The following is a 27398-nucleotide window of genomic DNA, read 5'->3' as shown; positions in this document are numbered from 1 at the left end:
AAAGAACTCAGAAATTCACTTTTATCACAGAAGTTAACGCTTTGTTTAACAAGGGGGCAAAAATTCGCGATAATATAATTAACAGCAAAGCCAATGCAGTTGTGGTCTATGGGGAATCGTATGCTGTGCCTTTTTTCAGATGGTTGCCATACCTATCAGAACAAGAACAAATGCCAAGTAAGCAAAAAGGTAAAGTGTGGATTATGACAGGCCAGATGGAGCTAACATCATTTGTTTATCAAAGGACTTGGGATACAAACATACTCCATGGGGCTCTCTCCTTCACAGCTCATTCTTGTGATCTACCAGGATTTCACAAATTTGTTGAGAACAAAAACCCTTCTAGCTCAAAAGGAGATGGTTTTATCATGGACTTCTGGCAACAGGCATTTGGTTGTGTATTCACAAATCAAGTTACTGGCAATGTGGAGGGAGATATCTGCATCGGGGAAGAGAGACTGGAGAATCTTCCTGGTCCTTTTTTTGAAATGAGCATGACCAGCCACAGCTACAACATCTACAATGCTGTTTATGTTGTGGCCCAAGCTTTGCATGCCATGTCTATATCCCAAGTCAAACACAGATCAATGGCAGGCTGTGGAGAACTGAAGCTTCAAAATCAACAGCTGTGGCAGGTAAGGGACTGAGCATCCTCATCCGCATTATTTGCCCTGCCTCTTCACTGTGTACCACTGAAGAGGGAATGTTTGAAAATTGAATAGAAATCTACAGCGAAAATGAAAATATGAGTTTTATTCCAGCTGAGTTCTAGTCTGTGTTTTTCATTCCACCTTCATCAAGATGTTTTTTAAAGTTTTTAAAATAAATTTTCTTCTCCACATTCCTCAGATAATGTGGCTATATTTGTGAAATCCTTATGTTTGTGTTTTTTTGCAAATAGGTTTGACTAGTATATACATTTTCCCAAGCAATTTCATCTAAATATAATATATATTCTTTTCACAAAATTCAGAGAAGTGTGAATTGGGCAGGAAACTGGTCTTTCAGTTCACATATTTGTTCACAGTTCACAAATTGGTTATCAAGATGCAGACAAAATTGTATTTCTCCTCCACGCTTTCTTGTTGGAATTGTAAAAAGATTTTGAAATGTGTAATTCCTTACAGATACTGTACACTATTGTCCTATTTGTCTATGCAAGTTCTATGTACTCAAACCCTTTCTTGTACATTCTGTTTTATTTTTGAAGTAAAATCAAGTATTTCTGTATAGAATGTTCCATGAACTTGAGTTATATTCAATGCCCATTTACTACCTGAAAGGACCCACACAAAAAAATTGGTCTACATTCTTTACGGGTAATGGTGAGTTCAAGGACCTCAGGATTTGCTTAGATACTGGGGTGTGTGAACATATGAATTATATTTATTTGCGTATTTATTTTTTATTATTAAATACCATGGCATTTCCGTTCTCCTACCTAGTTTTTCCATTTTCCTCCCTAACAAACAGTAAGCATTCTTTGGCTGCTAAATGTTCTCAGTCCTCATTGGGATGTTTGGGGGTTTGTACCCTCCTCAGTGTTTCTTTCCCTAAAGTCTTCTTTTGTACCTCTGCAAATCTTCCTGTTGTTGTTTAGTTGTTTAGTCATGTCCGACTCTTTGTGACCCCATGGACCAGAGCACGCCAGGCACTCTTGTCTTCCACTGCCTCCCGCAGTTTGGTCAAACTCATGTTGGTAACTTTGAGAACACTATCCACCCATCTCGTTCTCAGTCGTCCCCTTCTCCTTTTGCCCTCAATCTTTCCCAACATCAGGGTCTTTCCCAGGGAGTTTTCTCTTCTCATGAGGTGGCCAAAGTATTGGGACCTCAGCTTCAGAATCTATCCTTCCAGTGAGCACTCAGGGCCGATTTCCTTCAGAATGGATAGGTTTGATCTTCTTGCAGTCCATGGGACTCTTGAGGCTCCCCCAAACCTGCTCATACCATCCTTTTGCATGTGGATGATGGATAAGGATCCATATTTACCTCCGAAAGAATGATATGTAAACCCACAGTGTATATACCATGAAACCCATGGAGCCATCACTTTCAATAACCTATCAGTGCTTTTATGGATGTTTGTGCATTTTTGAAACAGGATGCCATAATTATTGACAATCTGTATTTGAAAATTAACTTCAAAAGTGATACACCTGTGGCTTCAAACTTATATTTAAAGTGTGTTGTTTTCTAGGGAAAAAAGAAAAGAAAAAGATGGCTTCTATCCAGAATGGATATTTAGAATCTCCAGCCTTAAATATGCAATGCAACATTATTCCTTCCTGAACTGCCATTTCCTTTTCAATCTAGCTCCACCATTTTCAGAGGAGTATCTCATTTAACAACAGTGCTGGGGACAAGATTTCCTTTGACCAGAATGGGGAGATAGTAGCTGGATTTGATGTCACCAACTGGATTGTTTTCTCAAATCAATCCTTTCAAAGAGTGAAAGTTGGGAAGATTGATCCCCAGGTTCCTCCAGACCAAGCACTTGCTATCAGTGAGGATATCATAACATGGCATAACTGGTTTAACCAGGTAGGAGGTAATCATCAACCATTTGAGAAGATTCCAATTTTGAATGAACACTCCTGAATAATATACAAATGTTATTTTGCTTAGCATTTTTCAGCCCTTATTAAAACTGTTAGCTGTTGTTGGGATTGAAAATAGCAGAAACGGTTCTGCTGACAACCTGTCAGAAGCAGTTGTCAAGGGCAGGGCAGCAATAACTCACAAGGTGCCCATGAAGTTAACTCTTTATTCAAAGAAACAAGATAGCTCAAAAGGCCAGGCCTAGTGTGCACAGCAACTGTTGGATCTTGTCCCTATGAGGCAGTTGCAGGGACTGAAGATCCCCACCTTCCCACAGTTCCTCCCCTCCCCTGGTCTTTCCCAAGCAATCTGATACTTCATCCCTCTTTTGTTCTGAGACCAGGGGGGAGGGGAGATGGTTGCAGCAGGACAGGAAGACCCCGGATTCTTCAACAGCCTGCCTCATCTCTCCGTTACCACTGACCTAAGAATAAAAATACAACTGCTGAATGAAGCAAGCTGCTACAATAAATGACCTTTCAAACAATCATGTTAAAAGAAGAGGCTACCTTCTTTTAAATGCTTTTCAGTGATTCCATCTATTTTACACGGCTACAGGCATCTTCACTTACCGGTAGTTAACAAGTCGGGTTGATCAATAAACATGGCAAAACAAATCATTTCTTCAACAAGAACATTTTCCAGAATGTGCAATGCAATTATAATGTGCAATGCAATTATAATGGCAATGTTGATACCCGTGTGGCATTTCAAGCGCACTTAAGAAGTTCCAGAGAAATTATGATGATATAAGACAGGGGTCATGATAGCTCAGTTGGTTGAAATATAGTGCTGAAAATGCCAAGGTTGCAGGTTCGATCCTTGTATGGGACAGCTGCATATTCCTGCATTGCAGGGGGTTGCGCTAGACCAGGCATGTCCAAAGTCCATTTTGGGGGCCTAATCCAGCACACCAGTCAGTTTAATCTGGCCCCTGTGGTAGTTTATTTCCTTGGGTAAAATCCTAAAAAAAGCTGAACTTCAATCTTTGAAAAAGGTCAACAACTTTGGTTGGCCCTTTGGTAGGCCCCCATGGCCCTTCACTTCATCAAATCTGGCCCTCTTTGAAAAAGGTTTGGACACCACTGCACTAGATGATCCCCTGGGTCCCTTTCAACTCTCCATTTCTATGAAATGCTAATTTGTTCATCAGCTAATGAGCAGGATCTTCTTCTGTAACAACGCAGATTTCTTTCTCCCCCACTGTCTTCTTAAAAAGAAATGTGGAGATCCTGAACTACTAAGAAAGAAGTATGTCTATTATCTTGGCAAAAGCTCTCTTTGGAGAACTGTCTCCCGCTCCCACAACAAATATCACTCAAGATCGGAGGCTCAATCACGAGTGCAGGGACTGTCCTTTGCTACTTCAAAAATGTCTCAGAAACTTGAGGATTATGGCTATATTATTCTGAGAATCGCATTTTCTCTCTCTTTCATTTCTGAATTAGACACTGCCTAAATCTGTATGCTCTGACAGTTGTCATCCTGGTTCTAGCAAGAAAGTGAAAGAGGGGGAGCCATTTTGCTGCTATGACTGCACCCCATGTCCAGAAGGGAAGATTACAACCCAGGAGGGTAAGAAATATATGCACAAATTTATATATGGTTCCCTAAAACAAAGAAAAATATCCACAGGAAACAATATATTCACCAAGGTTCTTGTTTCCAGTTTTTGAAACTTGGTAGAAAGATTTGGGTGGCAATGTACCTAATCGTTTAGTAAACATATTTTTACACACAGCTTCATTAATTTGATTATTTTTTTTTTAAAAAAAAATCCTCTTAAAAATGTATGTAAATCTGCATTTTCTCTCAATATGTGTTTAGCAGTATCCATCCAAGTTCTTTTCAATTGTGCATTTACATTCATAAAACTTATTTAGGTGTATATTTTAAAACTTTAAGCTTCAGGTAATCAAGTCATAATATTTTGAGAAATCCAGCAAAGAGCTAACTTCCAATCTGCACATACAGAGGTTTGCTAAGATTGAATTCTTTTTAATTTACTGATTAAGCATACACATAAGTATGCAGTGACACATTCCCTATATTATGTTTTAGAGAGGGGGCTACAGAATATTGACTGGAAACCTTTGGTTAGTTCTTGACAATGTGAAGTCAATCAGGAAGCATTTCCAACCCTTCTGCATTTTCACTCAGTTAACTATGTACTTCTGATTGGCTGCCTAAGCAGGATGGACTCCATCATTCACAATTGTAAATTTTAATTGTATATTCATGAAACCATTTTTGATTTTGTTTTTTAAATGGAATAAAAAAAAGAAAAGAAGGAAAAGTCACAGTATGTTGAGGAAACGTCGTATTTTTGAGATTAATACAAAGTATTTTCTTTTTCAGATATGATTGACTGTTATAAGTGTGAAGACAAAAAATATCCAAACAGAAATAGGAATTTATGTATTCCCAAGAGTACAAGTTTCTTGTCCTATGAAGACCCTTTAGGTATCAGTTTAACCTCTTTTGCTCTTTCCTTTGCTTTCATTACAGCACTTGTGCTGGGGACATTTATGAAGCACCATCACACTCCCATTGTCAAAGCCAACAACTGGATCCTGACCTACACTCTCCTCATTTCCCTCCTTCTCTGTTTCATTTGTGCATTGCTATTTATTGGCCAGCCTCAGGTGGTGACATGTCTGCTCCGACAGACTGTTTTTGGCATCATCTTCTCAGTGGCTGTTTCCTGTGTGTTAGCAAAAACCATCACAGTGGTTCTGGCTTTCATGGCTACCAAGCCTGGATCCAGAATGAGGAAGTGGGTGGGGAAAGGAATGGCAAACTCTCTTGTTCTTTCCTGCTCCGTTATTCAAGCAGCCATCTGCACTATGTGGCTGGTGATCTCTCCCCCTTTCCCTGATGTTGACTTCAACTCAGTGGCTGGAGAAATTGTATTAGAGTGTAATGAGGGGTCTGTGGCTATGTTCTACTGTGTTTTGGGCTACATGGGCTTTCTGGCTCTTGTGAGCTTCACTGTGGCTTTCTTTGCCAGAAAATTGCCTGATAGTTTCAACGAGGCCAAGTTTATCACTTTTAGCATGTTGCTATTTTGCAGTGTTTGGCTTTCTTTTGTCCCAACCTACTTGAGCATGAAGGGAAAATATGTGGTGGCTGTGGAGATCTTCTCTATCTTGGCCTCCAGTGCTGGATTGCTGGGTTGCATCTTTGCCCCAAAATATTACATTATTGTGTTGAGGCCTGAGCTGAACAGCAGGGATCTGCTAATAAGAAGAAAAACATGAAAATTGAACAGATCTCTGTCATTTTTTAATGATCTGCTGTATAAAGGTTTGTCTGCATTGGCGTTCCATCTTTGGAAGCTCCAGGCTAAAATGGGTTGCAGTATCTTCAGAGGTGTCAAAATTTTCAATGTTTCTGTCTACTGTCTTCATTAATGCACATTTCACTTTTGGAAAAAAAAATGTTTTAATGCTGTTTTGATTTTGGCGCCATATACAGCATTCAGGTGTGGGTATCACTGTTCTGATGGTTTAAAACATAGAGTAAAACCTCCATTTTGGTAACCACTATACTAAGTTTAGGGGACGCAGGTGGCGCTGTGGGTTAAAGCCTCAGCGCCTAGGACTTGCCGATCGAAAGGTCGGCGGTTCGAATCCCTGCGGCGGGGTGCGCTCCCGCTGCTCGGTCCCAGCGCCTGCCAACCTAGCAGTTCGAAAGCACCTCCGGGTGCAAGTAGATAAATAGGGACCGCTTACCAGCAGGAAGGTAAACGGCGTTTCCGTGTGCGGCTCTGGCTCTGGCCAGAGCAGCGATGTCACGATGGCCACGTGACCCGGAAGTGTCACCGGACAGCGCTGGCCCCTGGCCTCTTAAGTGAGATGGGTGCACAACCCCAGTACAGTTTGGAATGGTTTGGTCTAACACTTTTATTCAAAATGGCATATGATGCTTTCCAATGATTCATGAAAACTAGCTCAACGTGGGGCTCAAACCCATGACCCTGAGATTAATAGTCTCGTGCTCTACCGACTGAGATATCTCCACACTGTCCCTTGTTGTCTAACTAAATGAATGAGAAATGCTATTTTAATATAACAAGTATGTTTTCTTAGCAATTCCACAGAGAAAGCCCAACTTTTAATTGGTAACTCTCTTCCCAAAAGGAGTTTGCTGCTATCCAGCACATACCCTTATATTTGCAGTGACCACTAGAAAAACCAATAGGATGCTATAGATATAAACCATGCAGCATTCAAAGTTTGGTACTCAGAATGATATCATCGCTGGCTATACTTCTTGTACTACTTCCACCCATGGTGTGCAAGTCTCACATCATTAAATGCATGGTTGATGATCTACACTATCCACTTCATGAGTATCATCAGAAGGGAGACCTAATCATTGGAGCCATTGCTTCTCAGACCTTCATCATCTCTGAATCAATAACATTCAATGAAGAACCCCCACCAACATTGTTTGAAGAGCTTGCGTGAGGAGCTATCTTTTTAAAAACAAACGCAAATTGATGTATAATTTAATTCCTATTGTAGTTCTTAGCAGTGTAGGGTGCTAGGAGAACTGTGATTTTTGGCTGGTGTATGTATACAAAATGTAAAGGCAAATTACATAGCACTTGTGTATCCCTAAGAGTACAAGTTTCTTGTCTTATGAAGAATCTTTGGGTCTTAGTTTAGCCTCTTGAGTTCTTTCTTTTTCTGTGACCACAGCTCTAGTCCTAGGAATATTCATGAATCACCACAACACCCCCATTGTCAAAGCCAACAACCGGGATCTTACCTACATTCTTCTCATCTCTCTCCTGCTCTGCTTCCTTTGTGCATTTCTGTTTATTGGACAACCCCATAAGGCGACATGGCTCCTCCAACAAACTGCTTTTGGCATCACCTTCTCAGTGGCTGTTTCTTCTGTGCTGGCAAAAACCATCACGGTGGTTCTGGCTTTCATGGCCACCAAACCAGGATCCAAAATGAAGAAGTGGGTTGGGAAGAGTGGGTTGGAAAGAACAACATCATTGTTCTTTCCTGCTCCCTCCTCCAAGCAATTATTTACACTGCATGGCTTGCAACCTCTCCTCCATTCACAGAGGCTGATATACACACAATGTCTGAAGAAATTATACTAGAGTGTAATGAGGGTTCTGTGATTCTGTTTTATTGTGTCTTGGGCTACCTAGGCTACCTGTCCTTAGTCAGCTTCACTGTAGCTTTCCTTGCCCGGAAGTTACCAGACAGTTTCAATGAAGTCAGGTTTATCACTTTCAGCACGGTGGTCTTTTGCAGTGTTTGGCCGTCCTTTATTCCATCCTACCTGAGTTCCAAGGGAAAGTACATGGTTGCAGTGGAGATCTTCTCTATCTTGGCTTCTAGTGCTGGCTTGCTGGGTTGCATCTTTGCACCCAAATGTTACATTATTATGCTAAGGCCTGAATTGAACAGCAAGGAACATCTAGTAAGAAGAAAGGATTGAAAAATATGTCCACATGATTTATTGCAATGTGTAATCTAGCAAAGTATGTGTAGTGTGGATGCACCAGAATGTTTGCTTTCCTTTAGCTGTTCTAGAAGAAAACTACATTTGAAAAAAAATATGAACAAATTCCTATGCCCCACAAATAACCCAGAGATGCATTTTAAATAAAAGGACAAATTCTACCCATGTAAAAACACACTGATTCTGGGCTGTCCACGGGCCAGATTTAGAAGGCGATTGGGCAAGATCCAGCCCCTGGGCCTTAGTTTGCCTACCCATGGTATATTCCTTGCATCAATTATTAAGGTTACCAGATTAATATCAATGAATCCTTAGGATGAATTTTTGCAATCCCTGCTCACCTAGAGCTCTGGGGGAGCAGCGTTTGCTGTGCAGAAAGGCCACAGCCCTGTCTGCACTGCCATAGGGGGGCACATTTAATGCTTCCCCTTCCAACTGTGCAGTGTGAAGGTTTGTCAGAAGGGCCAATCCAGTTGCAGAGGAAAGGTTATGTAATGGGGTATGGGGTTGCTTGTGCGTAAGGCGCAAACTGCTCCGAGCTGAGTAGTTTGCTTAAAACTTTCCCCAGGCTGGACAGTCAGCACATTGTGACTGTCTCAATCACTGGCAGAATCCATCAGTGGGCGTTTCCTGAATTTCTTCCAACATAGAAGTTCTTTCACACCCAATCGACGCCTGCCTTCTCTGCGCGAAAGCTTTCTGCGCAGAGTGGGCATCCCCAGAGGAGGTCCCGTACTCTCCCCGCTGGCTTCACTGGAAGAGTCCTGGAGCCTTCTCTCTGCAGCTCCCTCAGACTCCCCTTTCTCCCTGGCGTCACGTCTATTTCCTTCCCCAACAGAAGCTTCCTGTCTCTCTTTGCTGGTTCCCTCTCCAGCATCATTAGGGAGCCTCACCACCACTCTTGGCTCCGATGGGTGTTTCCTGACAGGGTAGATCAGGCCCACCACTTGACAGTACTTAAGAGGGCAACCTCAAGGAGTTCAGCATAAAATTATCAAATGAGTTTCTGTTCAGACTGGATGGGGTGCACCTATCAGCTGCAGGGAATGAGTTCTGGTAACAGGGTCTGGATAGGGGACTGAGGTTGCAGCCCGGCAATGTGGGGGTCCAGCTCAGATGGCAGATAAGGCATTGGGTTAGATATTTAGCTTCCCTGTTAAAGGGGTCAGGGAAGGAGTCTCTGTCCAGGAGCCTACATGGGGGCTAATGGACCATAGCACCATTCTCAGTGGTGACCCAAGCAGGGTTGATGCACCTGGTCCGTGTCAGGGGTGACTCCCCAGTTATGGATTAAACCCCACTGTATTTATAAAATTAACATAAATGGCAGGATCACAGAGAAGCTGAAGGAAATACGAGAAGGGTTTGTTAAATATTTTTCTGAGTTGTATAGACAAGGGAAAGAAAAAACATTTAAGATAGAAGAGTACATCAGAAATAGCAATATGCCATATTTAAAAGAAGAACAAAGGAACATCCTTAACTCCCAGATAATAATGCAAGAAATACTTGATGCAATAAAAAGCTCCAAAAATGGCAAGTCTCCAGGCCCGGATGGTTTTACGGCAAAATATTATAAGATATTAAATGAACAATTAGCGAACCCATTGAAAGATGTCATGAATGAAATACTGAACACAGGTGAAATCCCAGAAACATGGAAACAGGCCTATATAACAGTAATTCCAAAACAAGATGCAGATTTGCTGCAAATTAAAAACTATAGGCCTGTTTCCTTGTTAAATAATGATTACAAATTGTTTGCAAATCTCCTAGCTAACAGATTTAAAAAAATATTAAATGAATATATACATCAAGATCAAGCCGGTTCCTACCAGGAAGACAAATGAAGGAGAATATAAGGAATATTTTGAATATAATAGAATATTTGGAGGCTAATAATGAAAAGAAAGTGGCAATGAAAAGAAAGTGGCAATGATAACGGATGACTGTAAGATCCAAAAAGGAACAAGACAAGGAAGCCCATTATCACCATTGTTGTTTATTCTGGTCTTGGAAGTACTTGCCAAAAACATAAAAGCAAATAAAGAGATTACAGGTGTAAAAACTGGGAAAAGTGAATTCAAGTTAAAAGCGTATGCAGATGACCTAGTGATAACAATTGAATAACCTAAAACTTCACTCCCTAAAGTAATAGAAAAAATTCAGAATTTGGGGGAAGTAGTAGGATTTAAGTTAAATAGGAATAAAACTAAATTATTAGTTAAAAACATGAAGGAAGAAGAAAGAACCGAATTAGAACAAAATATTGAGATTGAAGTCCATAAAAAGGTTAAATATTTAGGGATTTGGTTAACATCAAGAAATATAAACCTATTTAAAAATAACTATGAAAAAATTTGGCTTGAGGTAAAAAGAAATTTAGAAATATGGAGCAGAATGAATCTCTCAATGTTAGGAAAAATATCAGCGATTAAAATGAATGTGTTGCCAAAAATGCTATTTCTTTTTCAATCAATACCAGTCATCCTGAAAGATGAATGCTTTAAAAAATGGCAGAAAGAGATTTTAAGATTTATCGGGGGGGGGGGGCAAAAGGCCAAGGATAAAACATAAAATACTTACAGATATAAAAGATAGAGGCGGGTTTGCCCTCCCAGACCTTAAATTGTATTACGAATCTGCTTGTTTGGTATGGATCAGGGACTGGATGAGATTGGACAAGCAAGAGGCACTAGAACTAGAAGGTCATGACAACAGATTTGGTTGGCATGCATATTTATGGTACGGGAAAGGGAAGATTCATAGAAGCTTTTACAACCATATAATCAGAAAATCATTAATGAGAGTATGGGAGAGATATAAAGACTTATTGGAACAAAAGACTCCATGGTGGCTTTCACCACATGAAGCATTACTGCTCAAACCACTTGGAAAGAAAGGAAAATGACTCACATATGCTGATTTATTAAAGGAACATGATGGAAAATGGAAATTAAGAGATTATGATGAGATCAAAGACCACTTTCAGAGTTGGTTGCATTATCGACAACTACATGAAACATATAAAGAAGACTGTAAGAAAGGATTTAGTTATACTAGATCTAGGTTTCAAAAGGAAGTGATTGAAGGGAAAGCGAAACTACTGAAGGCCGCATATAGCATACTATTAGAATGGGAGATGAAAGATGAAGAGGTAAAATCAGTTATGATTAAATGGGCACAAGATGTAGGTCACAACATCATGATGGAGGATTGGGTTAAATTATGGAAAACTGACTTAAAATTTACAGATTGTTCCCTATTGAAAGAGAATTACATGAAGATGATGTACAGATGGTACACAACACCAGTGCAGTTAGGGAAAATGTACAAATCTAGTTCAAACATATGTTGGAAGTGTAAGGAAAAGGAGGGAACATTTTATCATATGTGGTGGGATTGTAAGGTAATTAAAAAATTTTGGGAAATGATATACAATGAACTGAAAAAAATGTTCCATTTAACATTTGTTTAAAAACCCGAGGCATTTTTGTTGGGGATCGTAGGGAAAGACCTGCCAAAAAAGTTGAAAAACATCTTCATGTATGCGACAACGGCCGCGAGAGTTATGATAGCACAAGGATGGAAGACTGAAGAAATGCCAACTAAAGAATTATGGCAAGAAAAATTGATGGATTATGCAGAACTGGCAAAATTGACTCATAAGCTACGGGACAAGGATTATTGTGACTTTAAGGGTGAATGGGAACCTTTCACAAAGTATTTGAAGACGCAACAAAGCGAACTGGACTCCTTGGCAGGTTTTGAATAAACATCCACAATTTAATTTTTTTTTATTGATAATAATTAGCTAAACAGTTGGAGGATCTATACAACTCTGTAACATGCAGAAAATAGCATTATTGGAGAAACCAAAGACTGGAACTGAGGGGAAGTCGGGGGGTGGGGTGGGGGGATGGGTTTTGTGGGGGAGGGGGGAGGGAAAATGGGGAGGGAATAAGGATATGTTTTTGGAAAATATGTTTTGTTATAACTTTGAATAAAAAAACCCAAAAAAAAACAACCACTGTATTTATCAACTAGCAGGTGGGATGCTTGATACTGAATTCATATCCAATGCCTTGGCCTAAAACTACCTGCATTTGTAGTCAATAAAAGTTGTAGCCCGTTTGAACCCAATGCCAATCTCCTATGTTTATTCCTATGTTTTCTGGTCCCTACCAAGCTTCAGGCAGCCTGTGATTATAACAAAAGGGAAAGGACTCAAGATCTTACCAAATGGATAAGAAAATATCTGGCAATGCCAAAACCATACTTTGCCTTGCAAAACCAAAGCCATAACTTACATTGACCCCTGCCCCCCGCCCCGTTGCCTCTGAGTGAATATCCTGGCAGTCTCCACTAAAACAGTTCTGTAATCCTCTATATTGTCTTACCATCCCAGCCAACTCAGTGTATTGGGTAGTGTATAAAAGGAATTCATCAAGGGAAGGGAGAATCAAGGCATCAGGCTATGTTTAAATTAATGACTTTCCATTTTATTTTTTATTTTTTGAAATTCAGAAATGTATTTATGGTATCTGTTCAAAAGGCATTCTTACTGACACTTCAGCTAAAAAAAGAATTGGAATGGATTACAGATTAATACAGAAGCAATACCATAAAATGAAACAAAATAAAATAATGATTGCTAGTATAGTACACTGGAATAGCCCAGTTGGCAGTGCATGAGACTCTTAATAGATGTCTGTGTCCTGATATTGTCATCTTAGTGTTAGCTAGCATGATGATACTGTTAGTGGATCTTTCTGTACATATGTATCTTTACTTCAAAGACTCTAATGCCTACATATAGTAGATAACAATATTTAGCTTTGTCTTGTATCTGGAGACAATAAATACTTTATTACTCTGAACTGTTTGGGAGTTTTCCCCTTATCGTGGGACTCTGGAAGAAGCTGTCTGCTAGGAGCTGCAAATCTCTGAAGACTCGGCTGGGGCTCTGCATACCCTGGTTAAGGTGTGGTGAACCACCCACTACTTTTCACAAGTCACCAAGAGGTGACAGTCAATACTACCTACTTACAAAGGATGCAAATCAGAAAGCAGGTAGGCAGGACATAAGTGAGGGAAGATTGAGGTTGGTGGGGCAATGTTTCATGGACCAGTTCTAAAACAGGCCTTGCCTTTGATCAAAACAGTTTATTTCCTCTCTGGACTTCTTATTCTTTTGTAATTTCCCTGGTCAGTCACAACCAATTCAGGTACCGCAGGATATCTAACTGAGTGAAAGAAACCAGTTGATTTTTTATTTGACACAAATATAATATATATTTGTCAGCAATTCCATAGAGTATGCACAATTTTATACACACTGGTTTCCTCTTTCAGAATGACTGTAATTAAATATTCCAGTTGCAGTGGCCACAAACAAAGCTAATAACAGCCTTTGAAGGAAATTACATAAAGATTGTGGTTAGGCAAGGATATATCAGCCTCATTTCTGACACTCTGTATTTTAGTCCTGAGCTTTAAGAGATGAAAATAGTGTCATTGCCTGGTGTTAAAAATGATGTTATTGCTTGCCTTGATTTTGTTAATGTTTCCTCACATGGTAAGCAAAGCTCACATCGTCAAGTGCATGGTTGATGATCCACATGCTCCACTTCATCAGTATAATCAGCCAGGAGACCTCATCATTGGAGCCATTGCTTCCCAGGCTTTCATAATCTCCAGTCGAATCAGCTTCACGGAAGAACCCCCACCACCTTTGTTTGAAGAGCTTAAGTAAGAGTTTAACTTATTCCTTTTTTAAAAATTATGAATTTGCCTTTTCTTCTTTTCTGAAGTGCAGGGTACTAAGAGAGCACTGAAGGGTAATGAGAACATGAAAATATAGAAAGTAAAATAATTATTTTCATATGGGTTTGACTCTTCATTTTCTCTGCCAAATTCTTTGATTTGCAAATGTAGAATCGTAGAATCATAGAATCATAGAGTTGGAAGAGACCACAAGGGCCATCGAGTCCAACCCCCTGCCAAGCAGGAAACACCATCAGAGCACTCCTGACATATGGTTGGCAAGCCTCTGCTTAAAGACCTCCAAAGAAGGAGACTCCACCACACTCCTTGGCAGCAAATTCCACTGTCAAACAGCTCTTACTGTCAGGAAGTTCTTCCTAATGTTTAGGTGGAATCTTTTTTCTTGTAGTTTGGAACCATTGCTCCGTGTCCGCTTCTCTGGAGCAGCAGAAAACAACCTTTCTCCCTCCTCTATGTGACATCCTTTTATATATTTGAACATGGCTATCATATCACCCCTTAACCTCCTCTTCTCCAGACTAAACATGCCCAGCTCCCTTAGCCGTTCTTCATAAGGCATAGTTTCCAGGCCTTTGACCATTTTGGTTGCCCTCCTCTGGACACGTTCCAGTTTGTTAGTGTCCTTCTTGAACTGTGGTGCCCAGAACTGGACACAGTACTCCAGGTGAGGTCTGACCAGAGCAAAATACAGTGGCACTATTACTTCCCTTGATCTAGATGCTATACTCCTATTGATGCAGCCCAGAATTGCATTGGCTTTTTTAGCTGCCGCATCACACTGTTGGCTCATGTCAAGTTTGTGGTCAACCAAGACTCCTAGATCCTTTTCACATGTACTGCTCTCAAGCCAGGTGTCACCCATCTTGTATTTGTGCCTCTCATTATTTTTGCCCAAGTGCAATACTTTACATTTCTCCCTGTTAAAATTCATCTTGTTTGTTTTGGCCCAGTTCTCTAATCTGTCAAGGTCGTTTTGAAGTGTGATCCTGTCCTCTGGGGTGTTAGCCACCCCTCCCAGTTTGGTGTCATCTGCAAATTTGTATGTAAAATGTAAAAGTACTGGAAGATGAATCTCTGGTTTCTGTTTATACTAACAAGACCCTAATGTTTTCCCCCCTTTAAAATAAGTGGTTAAGTTTCATTTGCAATATTTGTTCTTACTGGGAGCTAGAGAACACCTTTGACTTTCTGATTCCCTTATCTAGCATGTTATAGAAAGTTTATTCATGGTTGCTACCTTTCGTCTTCTGCCTTCTGCTTTGTCTTCTCTGCTGTACATCGCTTTCAGCATATATGCAATATGTCGTCACCATTCTCATTCTTAACAATAATTCAGACTATCCTTTTATTTTCTGAGAGAAAATAATGAGCACTCCAAGGCATCATAAATATGTTTGTGCATCCTATTCCCCTCCTTCATTGTTTGATATTTTGAGGCATATCTCAATTCAGTCCTCCTAATCTTATCAAAATTATTTTTGCTCTTCTTCAGTATCCTAGAGGAAAAATTCATGTTGGCAATAACATGGCATCATCTTTAACTGCATATGATAGCAGGTCCAATTATGCCGGCTTTTCTACTTTTGGTAGTTGCTCTTCCTGAACTGTGACACATATCTTTCCTGGTCCTGTTATTCACAAGAGGTCTGTAACTGAAGATGCTGTGAATTGAATCAATGACCATCTGTAGGCAGTATATAAACCCTGCCTTAAGTTACAGTTCTTCTGCAGTCCTTCTCCTGCAATTTCATACCCCAACTTTTGGACGTGATTGATGGCAGTCTTGGGGATAATGAATAAAACTCCAGTTTCAGCAATTTTAGCAAATTGGATCATCTCCAAGGATGGTCTTGGTTGTGGTCAGGCCCACTACACAGTCCCCCCTGGCATGGGGGGAGTGATGCCCTTTACGCCAGGCACCACAATCACCCCAGGCTTCTTTTGGCCAATCGCGATAGAGTGGAGTGATTGGGGGGGGGGTATAAAAGCAGCAGTGCAATGTATGCTAAGCACCTGCTTCACACTGCCAAACACCCACTCACCCTCCCTTTTGTTTTAGCTGCCCTCTGGCCTTTCTTTGGACTTTGGTTCGTTGCCCGTCTTGGGACGGGGATGGGTAGGAATTTTTCAATTTGGCGTATTGGAGCTTGCCACTTGGTTTTTGCCTACTTCTTAGCAATCGTCACAACTTTGTAAGGTTTGGTGATTAGGCATTGGCTTATTGATGGGGGGGGAGGTCAGCCATTGGCTGCCCCTCCATGTTCACGGGTATTCCATTAAAGGAATCTGGGGCCTGGATACTGTCTGAAGTCTGCTTGAGGGGCTAGGGCCATGCCAGGCCTCTGGGAACACTGAGGAGAGCTGCAGGTGGGTTCCCCCTATGTAGTTCCCTCATTGGTGGTTTACCCTTCCTGATTCCCTGCAAGGTGGGCAGGAGTCAGAGTTTATTGCAAAGGCCTAAGCCAATACTGCTCTCATTTGCTGTAATCAATAAAGTTGTGGCCTAAATTTTGCCCATTAACCTTAAACCAAAATCTGTGTCTGTGTAAATTTATTTCTTCTGGGGGGCTGGCTTGGGAGTGGGAGCCTTGACAGGCAATTCCTGGAGTTACTGCTATGTCCTGGAACTTTTAATTAATCTTTCCCAAGAAGATGAAAAACAGTACCCCTCCTTCTGAAATGGTATTCCCACCTCCCACCGTCAAACTAATGGTGCAAGTGAAAAAAGGATGTAACACTTTCAAAGTTCCAGGGAGATGGAAAAGTTTAATAATATTTTTAAACTGATAGTAGTTACCTTGATTCATTTTGATATAGTATACAATACTTTTCCAACATTTGCAATATCAGTGTGAAGTTTCCTTATGATTCAGAATACAACTTGCTTTCCAGTTCAATACCTAAGAATTATCAGCACATCCTGGCCTTGGCATTTGCAGTAAAAGAGATCAATGAAAACTTTTACCTCTTGCCCAATATCACCTTGGGTTTCCACATCTATGATAACTATTATACTGATAAGTGGACCTACCATGCTACAATGCTACTTATATACACACTGGGAAGATTTGTTCCAAATTACCAATGTGATGTCCAAACAAACCTGATTGGAGTCATTGGGGGACTGGACCCCCCAACCTCACTTCAAGCGGCAAGACTTGTGGACATTTTCAAAATTCCACAGGTATGCCATATGTTTCTGTCAATGTGTGTATGTTTTTGTGTGTTGTTCTATGTATAATTATAGGGCTTTACTACTTTTAAACATTTCCTGAGAACCAGTGATTGACCTTGGACTATTCAAAATGTTGATAGGAAAAGATATTGTGACTCTATTATGTAAATAAGTCATTCGCTGGAAGAGCTTAATAAAAAGACAGATGCCACAACTTTTAAAGTTGATAACTTGGAACAGAAAGTGACTAATTTGATACAAGAAGAGAGCACCAACACAGAAATAATTCAGGACCTGGCACAGGAACCTACTTTGGCAGAACAAATGGTGGAGGAAAAGGAGAAAGTTGTTGGTTTTGAACCTAAAATAACACAAGCGGGACCCTTAGTTTTACAGAAGCAAATTGAGGACTATAAATTGAGGCCTTTTATGATTAAATATAGAAAAAGTCAGATTTTGAGGATTGGATCCCGGTTTGGACTGAAGAAGGAAAGTCGGAAGGATCCCTCTATTCAAGGATTAATTGACTTTTGGTACATGGACTTGGATTTGGAGGATATTGAAGTTTTGGGGGCCTTTGGATTTGGAAGAATCTTGAAATACGTCCTGAAACACTTTATAGACCCTAGCTTCAACTATGGAAATCAGGCTGAACTGTCCAGAAGGAATAAAAATATTGTTAGGATGGAGTTTTCTCGAGATTTGCTCTCTAGCATTAAAGAATATGAAGAAGGTCTGCAGAAGGGACCTGGAAAAGAGTTAAGAGCCTCGGACATAAGATCTCCAGGTTGATGGACTATATGGAATTGATGGAAAGGACTGGCAGAATCCGAAACCAGGGAGAGGAGTTGATGGAAGAAGATTGAAAAATTTAAAGTTTATATATAGAAATATTACAAAATTAATGAGTGATAGAAAAATGGTGGGTTGATATTTTATGGATTTAGCAGAAATGTTATAAGGAGTTAAGTATATATAAGTATTTTAGTTTTAATGTTAAAATAAGGTTAAAAAATATGTTATGTATAATATGATAGAGAATAGAGAAAGATGGAAAGGATTTGCTGAAACAACTAGTAGAAGTGGAAAACAAAAAGGGAGGTGAGAGGAGGTCGAGGAAACACGGGAATGAAAGAAAGAGTTTCGAAAAGGGGGATGTAATTTTTTTTAAAATTGTTTTTGATTTGTTTTATTTAGGGTTAGGGAGTGGGTTTTGTTTAGTTTAGTTCATAGTGTTTAATGGGTTTAGGTTGTGTTTTGTACTGTTTTTATGTTGTATTGTATTGTACTTTTTTCTTTTTTTCTCTGCTTCTGTTTTCTCTTCTTTTAAAAGTAATAAATATTATTTTAAAAAAAATGTTTTGTTTTTGGCATAGTCAGTGAATAACATACACGTATGGCCATCACTTTGTGTAAATGTCAAGCCTTGATTGTTAAATAAAGCCTCTGTGGGTCATTCTTAAATTAGAATCAAGAAGTGTAACAACCTAAGCACTTCACCTCTTCCTTCTACTTTGAAATAAGCCAATTCTTTTAAGAAAAAAAAATGTTTTGTGACAATACTTCAGGAATATAAACATTAAGGGTCAGCTAAACAGAACTCTGCCAGATCACATACCAGGTTTTTTAAATATTATTATTATTATTATTATTATTATTATTATTATTATTCTATCATTTATACCCCGCCCATCTGGCTGGGTTGTTTGGGGGCATGAGCTGCATGCAGGACAACTTTGCCTGGTGACACACAGCCCAGAGAGCAGCGTTGTGTTCCCCATTGTGCTCTAGAAAGATCCCAGGGAATCTCATGAGAAGAGGAAAGTGCCATGGCCTTTAAAGGTTTTGTGCATTTTGCCCTATGAGCTTCCCACTGATTTGTTCCAGTGTCTGAGCCTCACTGGGCTTTTGGGACCACTCATTGCAAGTGGTGGAAAGTGGTGGCAAGTGGGGGAAATGATTAACTAATGCACACTCTAAACTCAAGGTTAGGACATCTGCCTGGCTGGAATTTCTTCCCCATTATTATTATCCTCCCACCTATTTGTATGTACGGAGGGAAGATCTTATCTGCCACTGCTGACTAGATGAAAATCTATTATATGTGGAAGGTACGTTTCTGAGGAATACATTGTATTCATGGCAATACTGCATGTGTTCCCAGAGCAGTTTCTCTTCAGTTTTAAATCCACCTGGAAGCTTCAGGCCAACCAACACTCTCACCCTCAGCACCCAATTTGTTGCAAGGAAAATCCACTGACTTTGAAAATCCACTGACATTGCAGGTCTACTGAAAGTATAAGTGACAAAATGTGAGTATTGTTATTTGGGCATTGTATCTATGGATGATATTCAACACACTTTCTGTTCAAACTACTTTGCAAGTTAATGGACATGAATAACTTAGGTTCATTAATTTCAACGAGTCTACTCTGAGTAAGAATGATTTGGGTACATATTCTCTTCTTTCCACACTTTCCTTTAGCTCATTTATGGCCCTGCTCCAGTGATGAATGATAAAACGCCAGGCATCCCATTCTACCAGATGGTGCCCAGAGAAGACAGTCAGTTTGCAGGGATTCTTTCTTTGCTTCTGCATTTCAGGTGGACATGGATTGGCCTCCTAATTATGGATAATGACAATGGAGAAAGATTTGTGCAAAGTGTGGTTCCGCCTTTTTCTCAGAGTGGTATCTGCTTTGCCTTCATAGAAAGAAGCCCAACAGTTACCGTTGTCACTGATATTAATGACATGTTTAACAAGGGGGGTAATATACATGATAAAATCATAGATAGTAAAGCCAGTGTGGTGGTGGCATATGGAGAATCCTATGGGATTGTGTTGTTGAGATGGTTTCCATATCTGTCAGAGCAAGAACATATAAGGAAGAAGTCAAAAGGTATAGTGTGGATAATAACAGCCCAGGGGGAGTTCAGTTCAATGGTCTATCAGAGGACCTGGGATACAGAAATGTTCCATGGATCTCTCTCATTTACAATTCACTCCAATGATCTACCAGGGTTTCAAGAATTTGTTAGAAACAGAAACCCATACAGCACCACAGGAGATGGTTTTATCAAGGACTTCTGGCAACAGGCTTTTGGTTGTGTATTCCCAAATACAGATGTCAGCAAGATAGATGGGGACATTTGCACTGGGGAGGAGAAGCTGGAGAGTCTTTCTGAGTCTTTTTTTGAAATGAGCATGACCTCTCACAGCTACAGTATCTACAATGCTGTCTATGTTATGGCCCATGCTTTACATGCTATGTCCTCATCTAGACTCAAGCACACTGCCATGCAGGACAGAGGCATGCAGAAATTTCAGGATCACCAGCACTGGAAGGTAATGCATGTGAAAGAAGGGGAGAAGATTCATCCAGTGTGTATTTTAAAGCAAACCAATTCACACCTCCCAAAATGAAACTTTCTCTTTCATCTTCCTTCATCCCTTAAAAAGAGACAACACTGACAGAATATTTTTGCCACTTTACCTCCTTATTTCCTGACCCTAACATATACACTACAGCATTTTCTAACTATTGCTTTTTCCACTTCAATTCAGCTCCATGAGTTTTTGAAAAGGGTGTCATTTAACAATAGTGCTGGAGAGAGAGTCTCCTTTGACCAGAATGGGGAGTTTGCAGCTGGCTTTGATATTGATAACTGGATATTCCTAAAAAATGAATCCTTTCATAGAATAAAAGTTGGGAGGACCGATCCCCTGGCTTCTTCAGACCAAGTGTTCATCATCAATGAGAATGGCATAACATGGCACAAGGGATTTAACCAGGTAGAGATAGTTTAGAAAAATACTCTGCTCCTATAAAATCATGATTTTTTGTGATCATTACATAACATATGCAAAGTCTCCTGGATTTTACTGGTTCCTCAATAATTATCTTCAATATCACCATTAATATTTTTCATTTACACATTAGACACAACCTCTTTCTGTGTGTACTGAGAGTTGCCGTCCTGGTTCTAGGAAAAAAGTGAAGGAAGGGGAGCCATCTTGCTGCTATGATTGTATCCCATGCCCAGGAGGGAAGATTTCAGATCAAATTGGTAAAGTTTATAATGAAATTGGACTTTTTCAACATCAGAACAGTAGCTGAAGAAACACCATTAATAACTTTTAAATAATTATCTCAATAGGGCTGAGTTTATTTTCCTTAAATGGGTTGTCAGTTTTGGATCCTTTTTTAAACATCAGTGGATAATTGCTTAAGAGGGTTTTTAAAAAGATAAATAAATAAATATGGCTGTAATCTCTTAATGCTTTTGTAAATCAAATATTTAGTTATAATAATATACATCAGCTAAGCCTTGAATATCATTCAACCAGTAGACAAACACACACACACACAAATGCTCAATTATGAATACACTTTCTGCTTTCAAAATACATCCCACCTTAATACCAGAGTTAAGGCTATATTATATTACCTCAAGCTCAACAGTGTTGCAGCCATAAGTGATGTGCCGCATGGATAATGATATTGTGCACTACCACAAATTCTGCTTGTTTACTAATTATCCTCACTGTATGGCATGGTGTTCCTTAGTCTTTCAGGTTCAAGGGCAGGTTGGGAGGTGGGGGGGGGAGGAATCATTGGGCCAGCAAAGGTGCATAGGACATGGGCATAGATCAACACACACAAAGATTAATCTAACAAGGCTCAGATGCTTTACTCCTGGACTGTGAGGACAAAGCATATTTGCGCATACAAATCTAATCACAAGGAGAATAACATTTATTGCATGATGGTGAACTTTCTGGCCATATTTCTTACATAAAAATACCATTGTTGTTTTTTTCAGATATGAGTGATTGTCATAAATGCACAGATGAAAAATATGCAAACCAAAAGCAGGATTTTTGTATTCCCAAGAATTTCAGTTTTCTGTCTTATGAAGAACCTTTGAGTCTCTGCTTAACTACTTTAGCTCTTTCATTTTCTATGATGACAGCTTTAGTGCTAGGAATATTTATGAAGCACCACAACACTCCCATTGTCAAAGCTAACAACCGGGGCCTCACCTATACTCTCCTCATCTCCCTGTTCCTCTGCTTCCTTTGTGCATTTTTATTTATTGGACAACCCCAGAAGGTAATGTGTTTCCTTCGACAAACTACTTTCAGCATCATTTTCTCAGTGGCTGTTTCTTGTGTGCTGGCAAAAACCACCACAGTGGTTCTGGCTTTCATGGCCACCAAACCTGGATCCAAAATGAGGAAGTGGGTGGGGAAGAATTTGGCCAACTCCATTGTTCTTTCCTTCTCCCTCATCCAAGCACTTATTTGTACTGTTTGGCTTGCAACCTCTCCCCCATTCCCAGATGTTGACATGCACTCCTTCACTTCAGAAATTGTATTAGAATGCAATGAGGGGTGTGTGACTATGTTCTATTGTGTTCTTGGCTACATGGGCCTCCTGGCAGCAGTCAGTTTCACTGTGGCTTTCCTTTCCAGAAAGTTACCCAACAGTTTCAATGAAGCCAAGTTCATCACTTTCAGCATGTTGGTCTTTTGCAGTGTTTGGTTATCATTTATTCCCTCCTACCTGAGCACAAAGGGAAAACACATGGTTGCAGTGGAGATCTTCTCTATTTTAGCCTCCAGTGCTGGACTGCTGGGTTGCATCTTTGCACCCAAATGTTACATTATTATGCTAAGGCCTGAATTGAACAGCAAGGAACAGCTAATTAGGAGAAAACCTCAAATAATGTAATTGTCCATTTTGTTTTTCTGTAAATTTCTCTAAATTATTAAGCTGAAAATGGAATCAATTGTTCTGTAAGAAACCTACAAAATATATTTAGTTTCATAATAGTACAGTATCAGTTTCTTCTCATGTAGTTGCTACTGAATAGAGGAAACAGTTTTTCTCTTCCTGTAAATGTATCCACATAAGCCTCTGAATCACAAAAAAAATGTATTGATTAGTCTTCTTGGTTTGAGGAGATTTTTCATTCTTTGGAAAGCCCTTGCTTTGACTGAGACAAATATCCTCTGTCAAATCAAGCACCTTTCTCTGACTAAGGAAATACCCCTGGAGACAACTCATTCTCTTAGATGTTTCAGGGTAGTGGAGCAATGTGTTCTAATGGTACCTTGCTCATCAAATATAATGTATGTACAGTTAAATGGTTAGGTATATGGTTCTGTGTTTCTGATAGCCAGTGTTCACAATGTGCTATTATTTAAGGATGACTAATCCCCTCATAACTTTTATTGAAGGAGAATCCCTTAGGAAAAAAATAAGAAACTCAAGGAAGGCAATACACATGGACTTTGTCCTTTGTACTATACTATAAGACACAAAACTGAATGCTATTACATATAAATGAACTGAAAAATATATAAACTACTTTCAGACCATTTTCCCCACCCAAGTTTTTTCCTGGGAATCCTTGTATTACCCATTTCTCAATTCAAGTCAATGGAGGAAAGTAGCTCATTTTTAGAGTCTCCATTTCAGTGAAGGGGTGAGTGGGTAACAAAGCTTCATTTGTAATCATTCTAATTTTGTCCTGAATAATAAATTGAACTGGAAAGGTGCAGATCAGAACCACAGGCTCTGTTAACAATTCCACAGCCCTTGGAGATTCAAGATTTGGTAGCATGTGGAAGAGCCTTTTCAGTAGTGACTCCCAAGCTCTGAAACTCCCTCCTTCTGGATGGGCACCTGGCACCTATGTTGTGCACATTTTGGAAACATGTAAAGGTGCAACTTTTCATCCGGTGTTTTGGGAATGGCTGAATGTGAGCTTTCCCTTCAGAATCTGATGCTGTATTATTTTACCTTGGCTTAGAGTTTTATATCTGTATTTTTAGATATGACTGTATTTTTATTCTTATTGTACCTGGTTCTGATAGGGAAAGCAGTAAAAATATTTATATCAAATAAAAAAAACAAAATAAACATATAAAAGTTATACATTACCTACTGCTGTTTTGAAGAAAGGCAGCCCTAACATCAAACATTTTTCTTTCCTGAAGCTGAATGCTGGAAAATACAGGGCTCACCCAAAAAAAGCATTCCTTCAGACAGCACGTGTATTATTAAATTAGCTGCGAAAAGAAGTAGCAATGTCATCAACTTGAAAGGCTTTAAAAGAGGATTGGACAAATTTATGGAGGATAATTCTGTCAATGGCTACTAGCCACAATTGCTATATTATACCACTTTCAGAGGTAGTATACCTCTGATACTAAGGGGAATCACATATGGAGAGAGGACATGTTATACTCAGGTCCTGCTTACAAACTTCCCATGAGCATCTGGTTGACAAGTGTGAAAACAGGATACTGGACTAATTGGGCCATTGGCCTGATCCAGGACAATCTTCTTATGTTTCTCTCTGGCTCAGGAGAAAATTGTGTGATTTCCCTACTATGTGTCACTCCCAACCCAGGTGTCCCTTGGTATCTAAAGCGGCAATTTGAATGGGTCAAATCGGTTTACTTCTGCAACTCCAGAGGGAATGTTCAACTTTAAATTGGTGGTTATTTTTCCTTTGATTGTGAAAAGGATAGTAATTAACTCTGCTGTTTTCCAATACCCCAGGACAATAGCAGTGGCCTTTACCAAAGCTAAATAATACAGCCTATAAAGAATGGTATAAAAAACCCCTCCAGAAATCAGAACTGGGTCTAAGAGGGTAAAATTAGACAAAGCTGTATCAGTCTGATCTCAGATACTTTATATTTTAGTCCTGGGCCTTTAGAGATGGATAAAAGAGGAGTATCTGGTGCTAGAGACAACAGATCTACCAGGATGGTGTTATTAATTGCCTTGCTTTTGTTATTGCTTCCACACATGGTATGTAAGTCTCATATCAATAACTGCATGCTTGCTGATCCACACCCTCCACTTCATGAGTATCATCAGAGAGGAGACTTCATCATTGGAGCCATTGCTTCCCAGGCTTTCATCATCTCTGGTGCATTAACTTTTACCCAAGAACCCCCACCACCTTTGTTTGAAGAGCTTGCGTAAGAATTTTACTTTTTCTTAATAAAACAACTTTCTGTGAACCTGTATTGCTTTTCTTCTTTTTGCTTTGTGTACTGAAGGGTGCTAAGAGAATAGTGAAGTGTAACAAGAAGTTGGGATTTACAAAAGAAATAAAAGAATTAAATTCAAAGAAGACAATAGTATGTGTTTTAACCTCTTCCCTGACAACGTTGTGCTAAAGTGCATGCAGGAGTATTAGGAGAGCGAAGAGTTAACAATAGAAATAGAAATTGAGATTGTACAGGGGAAATGGTAAGAAAAGTTGATGTATCATACCTTTGGATGGTGCAAAATATATTTAAGGATGGAGTTGTCTTCTAAACTAACTCTGAACGGAGAGAGGGTCTCCACCTCTTTGTCGACTGGCACAGAACCTGTGCTGTCTTGATGACTTTCTTAATGGACATCACCTTCTTTTTTTCTTCCTAATCATCCTTCTCCCAGGATATTCTCTTGTTAGGAAGCTGACCTGGCTTGTATGTTAAAAATGACTTGATCCAGGAATAAGTGGGGTCCAGGAATTAGAAGGAGGGGTGTTCAGGAATTCAGCCAACCCCCATAGCTCATAACCAGGGTTGTAGCTAGGGGGTGGTGAGGTGGGCCCCTACCAGGGGCGCAGGTGATGGAGGGGTGCAAAATCGGCTAAAATATATCCATAAATATAAATATTGAATATTGCCCCATAAAAATGGTTTTAAATAGAGGGTGAATTGAATTTGTGGAGGGGGGGAGTTCAGAGAAGTGGAAAGAAGAGCTAATTTGTATGTGGCTATGGGGCTCAATCTGGATGGTTCTGCCAAGGGCGCAAGATTACCTAGCTACGGCTCTGCTCATAACACCATGTTCTGAAACATTATGTTCTGAAAAACACAGATATCATTTGGGCTTTTCCTTTATTACATATACTACCTTAGGATATGGATTTGCTATAAAGAAGTATTGCATCTAAATACCATAATAAAGAACAATGAAGTAGACGTAGAAGACCACTGTAAGATTTTACAAAGCTTGGCATTTCCGTATTATTAAAAATGCATCTTTAATTCTAGTGTCATTCCTAAGAATTATCAACATATCCTGGCATTGGCATTTGCAGTAAAGGAAATTAATGAAAACCCTCAGATCTTACCCAATTTCACTGTGGGTTTTCATATCTATGATAGCTATTTCACTGCTAAATGGACATATCATGCCACAATTCTCCTAATATACACCCTGAGAAGATTTGTTCCCAGCTACAAGTGTGATGTTCAGAATAACTTGTTTGGAATCATTGGAGGGCTAGACCCCTTAACCTCACTTCATGTTGCAAACATTGTGGACATTTACAAGATTCCACAGGTAGGATGTATTTGTATGTTGTCCGTATGTCATATTTTTCTGATTTGTTGATTTGGAGAGAGAATGATACGGGTGAATTTGGAATATATACATGGGTGTTAATTTATGCGTTTTCGACCTTAGCAACCGGTCTATTGCATTGGAAATCTTGCACTTCCACTTATAGGGTAATTGTAAAGATTGTTGACAAAATATGTGAAAATGAACACTGAAAAGTAATACATGTGAACAGCATTGTCATTGCATCTATCCCCCCATTTACACCCATTTATCTTTAGCTCATATATGGTTCTGCTCCAGTGATGAATGACAAAACTCCTGGCCTTCCCTTCTATCAGATGGCTCCCAAGGAAATGCTTCAGTATGAGGGAATTCTGTCTATGCTCCTGCAGTTTAGGTGGATGTGGATTGGACTCCTTACTTTCAATGATGAGAATGGAGATAGATTTTTGCAAACTGTATTGCCACTTTTTGCCAAGAGTGGCATCTGTTTTGCCTTCATACAAAGGAGTCAAACATTTTCTTTTGTCACAAAAATTAATGATATGATGAAAAGGGGGGCAAAAATACACGATGCCATCATTGATAGTAATGCCAACGTAGTAGTGCTTTATGGCGAATCTTACACCATTGCACTTTTGAGGTGGTTTCCATATTTGTCAGAACAAGAAAATATAAGAAATAAACCCAAAGGCATAGTGTGGATAATAACAGCCCAGGCGGACCTCACTTCAATGGTCTATCAGAGGACATGGGATACAGAAATAATCCATGGATCTCTCTCATTTACAATTCACTCCAATGATTTGCCAATATTTCAACAATTTGTTGCCAGCAGAAACCCATCCAGCACAACAGGAGATGGTTTTATCAAGGACTTCTGGCAACAAACTTTTGGGTGTGTTTTCCTAACTGCAGGTGCAGGAGAGGTGAATGGAGATATTTGTACAGGTGAGGAGAAGCTGGAGAGTCTTCCTGGGA

General features: G+C 39.6%; 2 protein-coding genes across 2 annotated transcripts in view; both read left to right on the top strand.

The window, feature by feature from the left end:
* Positions 1-368: 368 nt before the first annotated feature.
* Positions 369-5860, top strand: LOC307200446 (vomeronasal type-2 receptor 26-like; the record flags this gene model as incomplete). The annotated part of the gene is made up of 4 exons (XM_079948991.1): positions 369-635; positions 2316-2543; positions 4049-4175; positions 4959-5860. The coding sequence occupies 4 exons, from the start codon at positions 369-371 to the stop codon at positions 5858-5860; spliced, it is 1524 nt and encodes a 507-aa protein (XP_079805117.1).
* Positions 5861-24908: 19048 nt separating this feature from the next.
* The window catches only part of LOC307201607 (vomeronasal type-2 receptor 26-like), a gene marked incomplete at both ends in the record, with an annotated part of 43870 nt that continues 41380 nt past the window's right edge, over positions 24909-27398 (top strand). The window contains 3 exons of the mRNA XM_079950886.1: positions 24909-25054; positions 26126-26417; positions 26696-27231. Of these exons, the coding sequence (XP_079807012.1) occupies positions 24909-25054; positions 26126-26417; positions 26696-27231 (974 nt within the window). The remainder of the gene's footprint in view (positions 25055-26125; positions 26418-26695; positions 27232-27398) is intronic.

The sequence above is a fragment of the Podarcis cretensis genome (genome assembly GCF_951804945.1).
Source record: "Podarcis cretensis genome assembly, chromosome: 13".
NCBI lineage: Eukaryota > Metazoa > Chordata > Lepidosauria > Squamata > Lacertidae > Podarcis > Podarcis cretensis.
This window is presented reverse-complemented; position numbering and strand designations above follow the sequence as displayed.